The sequence below is a fragment of the Panicum hallii genome, chromosome 9 (genome assembly GCF_002211085.1).
Source record: "Panicum hallii strain FIL2 chromosome 9, PHallii_v3.1, whole genome shotgun sequence".
Taxonomy (NCBI): Eukaryota; Viridiplantae; Streptophyta; class Magnoliopsida; order Poales; family Poaceae; genus Panicum; species Panicum hallii.
Window position 1 is genome coordinate 64,939,276 of NC_038050.1, and position 6,778 is coordinate 64,946,053.

At 52.7% G+C, this 6,778-nt stretch overlaps 1 protein-coding gene across 1 annotated transcript; it reads right to left on the minus strand.

Moving 5' to 3' along the window:
* Positions 1-2,209: 2,209 nt before the first annotated feature.
* On the minus strand, positions 2,210-6,367 carry LOC112878133 (probable glucuronosyltransferase Os03g0287800). Its single transcript, XM_025942550.1, has 3 exons — positions 5,373-6,367; positions 3,730-3,979; positions 2,210-2,732 (listed from the first exon to the last, which is right to left on the minus strand). The coding sequence occupies exons 1-3, from the start codon at positions 6,047-6,049 to the stop codon at positions 2,607-2,609; spliced, it is 1,053 nt and encodes a 350-aa protein (XP_025798335.1). The 5' UTR covers positions 6,050-6,367; the 3' UTR covers positions 2,210-2,606.
* Positions 6,368-6,778: the final 411 nt, after the last annotated feature.

The window sequence follows — 6,778 nt, forward strand, 5'->3', positions numbered from 1 at the left end:
CGAGTGGTTTTTAATCGAAACCTTCTAACGCGTGATTTGACCTGGTAAATTTTTAGGGCGTCACAAAGGTTAATTCACATAGATTTCCTGTGGTGTCAAGGATGGCAAAAAAGTTCTTAACTGTACCGGCAACCTCTGTATCTTCAGAGTCTACTTTTAGTACTGGGGGTAGAACTCTAGATGATTATCGTAGTTCTTTAAGCCCTACTATGGTGGAGGCGTTGATATGCTCATCTAGCTGGATTCGAGGTGCACATGATGGAAGCTTTACACAAGTGGTATGTTATTCTTTTCTAGTTTCTTACAGTAGGTTTCAGATTTTTTATCTATATTTAATTTCTCTTTGTATTATCAGGAGGAAGATGATGAGGACGATGTCAAGAATATTTCATTTACAAAAAGCTCAGTGGAAAGCAACTAGTAATACTCACAGATTGCAATGCTCACAGATTGTACAAATGAGATGGAATCATGGAGACATGGAGGTGATGATCTGTAGTTGGACACTTGGACATGGACTTCGAAAGTGCTTTTGGAGTGATGGGAATTATAACATGGGTGCTTTTGTATGGCTACATGGACTTCAAATTCAATGACATGATTAGTAAATAACTTATTAATATGTATACATTTTCAAATGTTCAATGAAAAAGTTCACACATCAATTAAATGTTCATAATATGTATACAGGAAGCGTGCAAATTTATTGTGTTGACTCGGCTCGCGAGCCGGCTCGAGCCGGCTCGCGAGCCTTGTTCGAGCCGAGCCGAGCCTACTCAGCGAGCTCGAAAAATTACCGAGCCGAGCCTAGCTCGGCTCGCTTAACCACCGAGCTGCACCGAGCCGAGCCGAGCTCGGCTCGTTTCCAGCCTTACAACCTCCCCTGTGATCCATGATATTTTGTGCTTGGATTTAATTATGGATTGGAGAATGATAATTTAACAGAACATTACGCCCTAGCCAATTCTGCACAATTGCACCTGAATAAGACCTCAATGATGTTGTACCACTCAGCAAATTCGCTTCACTGCAAATGCAGAATGATCTGCAGAAAGATAAGCGGCGAGTGCATTCCGGCTGTAACAGAATGGATCTCAAACCCACCAGGACGAACTGTCAACGAGACAAAAAGCCTTCCCTTTAAACGGTAAAAAACGCAACTCCAGAAACAACAAGCAAAGCTTGTGCCGAATGCAAAATGAAAAGTGCCATTGGGTAATGCCCATGCTAGTACGCGCCAACCTTTCAAGATGATTTTGCTGTCAGAGAAGCTGCTCCATCACCTTTGTGCACATGGACCAAATTCTTCTGGGCCTCCTGAATCAGGATTGACAAACAATGATAAAGTTTAGTCTGCCAAGAGATGATCACACTACACCTTCTTTAACGGCAGAAGTACAGCGACAGAACGAGGTACAGATCCATACAAAAACTGCAGCGACTTTAGACTATTCCGTTTGTATACAACAGCAGCGGCTGGTTAGTGTGGCCGTTTTGACCGTAGGCATACAATTTTTCAGATTTTCAGACTACAGGGCAGCTAAAAACATAGGACGAACAGTTAAACACAGCTCGAGAGAAAAATAAGAAACGAGAGAAACATTTGCCAGGCGGCAGAGGAGTTATGTTCTGTTGTTTCTTTTTATTCCCCTCAGGCTCAAGAACAAGTAATTGATCAAAGTTTATCTGCTGGACAGGACAGCGCACGTCCGGACATGTCTGTAGCCTGGTACTGCAGATGAAAGCCATGGCAACAGGCTCCTACAAATTGCAACAGTGTCGGCGACAAGATGGCTAGGGAAAAAAGATGTCCTGATCGAGAAACTTGCAGATTATCGTACAACACTACAAGACTACGTTCCATAATGAACGCTAGGTGATTGCTGAAAAGAAAGCCTGGAGTCATCTCTGTCTTGCAGGTAGACTGTTGAAGCTTCCTTTTTTTTCAAAAGTAGATGTCCACTCCACAGCATCTCCTTGCTCCTATCTTCAGAAACGGCTTAGTTTAAGTTTGTGAATGATAGCAATTGGCCAGCTACTGTACAACCAAAGGTACTCAAGAATCCTAGCTTGTTCTTAATGAGTGGCTTCAGGGACCGGCAACAAAAGGGCCATAGTTTAGTGTGTTTCTGAAGCATGCTTGTTAATGCAGGTGTCTTTCCTTTTGCGAATTGGACTCCTTGCATTGGAGTAACTTCTGAAGAGAAAATAGCACAATGTGTATCATCATTGTTAAGTGGATTTTTAGCTTGCCTTCTATTTCATTACATCCTTGAGAGACACATCAAGGGGGTATTATGTATGTATTCACCTAAACCCTCTTGAAAAAAAAGAAAAGAAGAAATTATACATATATCACAATTTTTTAAGAAAAAGAATAGTGGAAAATTGTACATTATGACGGAGAACTGGGGTCAGAGGTTGATCCATCCCCTGGTGAGAAACCCAAAATTTCCTTCTTTGCAGCTTGATTGAAGACAACCAGCGCCTCGATGGTGTAGCTATGCATGTACAATGTACACCACTCTGGGACCGTCCTCCAGCTCGTCCATTGACCTCTTCTATAATCACCCTTTCTATCTTCTCTTGTTCTCCAGAGGTGGTTGCTAAGAAGAGGAAGAAGGGGGTGTCGAATCGACATGCCATACCATGACCTCTGAACAATCGGAAGGAATGCCCTTCACCTTGCTAAAATCTTCCAGAGCCACTTGCTGGACGAACTTCATCGAGTCCTGAAAAACAATAAAAAGACCAGAAATTTGTCAGGGCAAGTAGTCGTGAGTTTTTTCTCTGTTTTTTTTTGGCATAACAAAGGAGCAATGAACAGAGGAAGAAACCCTAACAACCTCGCATGGTTGACCATCATAACAAACGGGGTGCTTTAGTGGTTAGGTTCGAGAAAGATGAATAGTCAATTTGCACACCTAAAAGAGGCTCAGGTTTTTTTCTAAGAAGGGCCAATGCACCTAAAAGTAGCTCTGTTTTTCTTTTTAAACAAGGGCCGGTGTACTGCTGCTACAACGAGCCAAGCCGCAGCCACCAACTGGGTTGCCTTGCAATGGACTTCATCATGTCTGCACCAATCCTACTCAGCCATGGACCCCTCCTCCCTCAACCAAATCAGCCCAACGCACCGGAAAAATATATATATATATATATATATATATATAAAGAAAATAAACACGATCCGGCATTCGCAAATGCCATCTCCGGATCCTCTCGGATTCGATCCGTTTTGTCGATCAGCTGCGCCTGCACTGTACCGGCTACCGACACCGACGCCATTTGCTAGAAGAAACCAGCAACTAATCTCTCCTCGGATCAAATGGGAACACTGATCTTTACGCAGAAACGAGGGGGCTTTGCTAACTGGTGACCTGTGACCGGCGACAAGGACGTATACGTTTGACCCAGGGAAAGTTAGGACAGATGGGCCACGAGGCACGGCCTTTTTCTCCTTCGTCCTCGCCCCCACATGCACCGGCGGCCATGGACATGGGCGCCGCTAGCTGACAGCCGAGATGCCGCTTTCATGGCGGGAACGCCTCTTTCAATCTGACCCCAGAATCCGGGCGCCCGCAAACACCACCGCGTGCGGACACCGCCGCGGCCGCCGCGCGAAAGGCGCGGCGAGCCCTTGCTACTTCCGGGGGCTTGTGGGCACACGCATGCGGCGGATGCGGTGGTGGTATGTGTGCGGATGCGTGAAGGGCGATCGTGGGGACTGACCTGGGACTTGTCGGGTTCGGAGGTCGGGTAGCGTCCCCAGCGCTCGGGGTCCCAGAGCACGGAGCTGTTGAAGGCGAAGCCGTGGGCGTCCACCTCGGGGGGCCTCGCCGTCGTGGCGGCCGCGGTGCCGTTGCCGCCGAAGTCCTGGGAGAACCAGCCGGTGACCGCGGAAGCGCTGCACGCGGGGCCCCGGACCACGACCTTCCGCTCGCCCCGCGCCATCGTCGCCACCGGCCACGCGCCGAACGCGCTGCAAAAAGAAGAACCGAGCGCCGTTAGAAATGCTGATGCCGTGCCAGTGATGTGGAAGCAAGACTGCAGTCAAACGTGTCGATTTGATGCTGAGCTGGTAATCACCGAGCATTAACGCCCTAAAAAAATATCAGGCCGAGCACTTTAATCGGCAGGTGTAGCCAGCACTCCGTACCATCTAACATTGGCTACGATCAAAAAGGGAAATTAAATCATGTGATGGCGGTGTTGATGTCAGGCGGCAGGTGGCTGCCATCGCAGTACAGATTGGACACGCCCGCTGAATTGCGAGAGCGGTTGGCATGATAGCTAAGGACCAACAAGCACGGGCACGCTTTGAAGCAAAGCAAACTTGAAAAAGGAGCGAATTCACGTTTGCAGAAAAAAGAAGGAAGAGTGAATTCTGCGACTGGCCAAGCTTCACGAGCAAAAACAGCGCTACCGAACAGCAGTCGGTCGCTGTACGCGCGGCAAAATTAAAAACAACCTGCAGATAGAGCCATTTCTGACTGCCTGCCAGTTGCAGCTCGAGAGGCACATCGGCTTAAAAAGAAAAGAAAACGTGACTGGAAATCTGGAATTGACACGAGCACGAGCAGGAAGATTTTTCTGGTAGGGGCAATGGGCGTGAGCGCGCATGCAGCGGCCGTGCATCCAACGCCATGCAGCCGCACCGGCGGTCGCCACCACCGGTTTCTTTCCGGGGTGCCCTACCGGATCCGGAGGAGGCTCCCCCGTTAGTTGAGGGGTGGCAATCATCATGACATCTCGCCGACACGCTCGGGCCGCTCCCACGCCACCAGACCGGAATGTACCGTGACACTTGCAGTGAAACAGATGAAAAGGGGCGCGAGGGAACAAAGCGAACTGCTGCCAGAGAGCAGCTGCTGCTGCTGCTACGCTGTCAGGCTGGGGCTCTCGTCTGCCTGTCCCCGGACCCGGAGATCTGAATTGGGAAGCAGAGCGCAGGCGCCGGGAAAAGGGAGCTGGAGTGGGGAGATAAAAAGGACCCTTGAATGGCGGACGCCGGGATGGGGAGGGCGACCCTCCTCACATGGCCCGGATTCTCGCAGCCGATTAAACTAGCCCCGCCGCAGAGGCCACCGGGGTGGTGGTGCGTGAGCTGTTGCTCTCGGGACAGCCTGACAAAGTCGCTCGCAGCTAGCCGAGGGCGATGACTAGTGTGCTTTGGGCGCTAGCGCGCATGGCGACAGCGTGCGCCTGGCTTAGCTTGCTCGCATCGGCGCTTTGATTTGCTTTCATTGGTTTGCTTTGTTCAGTTTAGTACACAAGTTGAATGGAGAGTTTTTCTCTCTTTTTTCTTTACTTTTGCGACGACGCCATGCGAAGCGAGGATGGTAGCTGTTTGTTGGTAGTACGGTATTACGTACCTGATCTGGCGGAGCTGGTCGAAAAATCGGAGGTCGAAGACGTCGCCGAGGCCGGCGAAGAGAACGACGCCGGCGAGGCGGTGGTGCTCGATGTGGCCGAGCGCGACGTTCCGCTGGTGGTGCCGCTCCTTGCCCGCGGCGGCGTCGGCGGCCGTGAAGTTGTCCTTGTACGTCAGGTGCCGGTACATGAGCCCCGTGGTGCGCAGCAGCCGCGCCGTGGCCGGCACGTCCGGGGCGGCCTCCACCACCACCCACAGCAGCGGCGGCGCCGCCAGCCGCAGCGTGTGCGCCATCCGCGTCAGCGCCGCGGCGCGCTCTCCAGACGCCGCGGGCGCCGACTCCGTCGTCGTGACCACCACCAGCAGCGGCCGCGGGGTCGCTGTCGCGGCCGCGTCGAGCAGGCCCGCACCGCCGATGAGGGCGCTGCCGTGCGCCAGCAGGCTCCGGTTCACGGCCCCGCCGGCGGCCGTCTGCAGCGCCCGGACCACGTGGCTGCTGCCCACCCCGCCCGCCGAGACCGCCGCGGACGTCCAGTCGGAGACGGACGACGGGGCGAAACCGGTGAAGAAGCCCATGACGAAGCAGAGGCAGGAATGCAGCAGCGCCTTCTTCCACAGCTGCGACCCCTGCTTCTTGCCCCTCCCGCCGGCGCCGCCGTGGTCCGCGGACGACCCCATCGATCAGAGAAACCCAAACCCAAACCACCGCAGAACCTGCTGCCCAGCTAGCTCTCCTCGACCTCGATCCCGAGCTAGACTCACCGGCCTCGTGTCGATCGCTTCCCTCTTCCGCGCCGCGCGGCTGGCTGTCACCCAATTAAGCGTGGCCTAACTAGCTAGCTAGCTTATCAGCTAGACCGCAGCAGCAAAGGGGTGGTGGTGGGGAGGCAAAGCAAATTTGGCAGCGGGTGGTGGTTTAAAAAGGGCGGGAGGTGGCGAGCGAGCAGGAGTGGGAGGGGAGGTAGGAGAACTGGAGAAGCGGCGCGAGGGAGACGACGGGAGACGGCGAGCGGATGGCAGCAGGCTATAAGCGGAGCGAGCGGGCGGGGCCGTGTTGGTGTCACGCATTTTTTTCCCTTCCTTTTCCGCGGAGACGCAGCAATCATTAGGTGGCGTGCGAGTTTTAGTGACGCACTAATGCTAACACTTCCCCAACCGGGCAGGGCCGTCCGTAGCAGCATGTCCCGACGCTCGCGTGCGTATGGTATGTACGAGCGTGCGTGCGTGCGTGCTGGTAGCGTGGCTCGCCGCGTGGTGTCTCCGATTCGGCCTCTCACTACGGCTGGTGGGGTGCGCCGTACACGTCCCATTCCGGGATCTTTGCTCTTGCTCCCCATGTCTGAGATGTGCTTGTACTTTGCTACTGGTTTTCTATTTTATACATACAACTGTAATGCACTGTGTTGC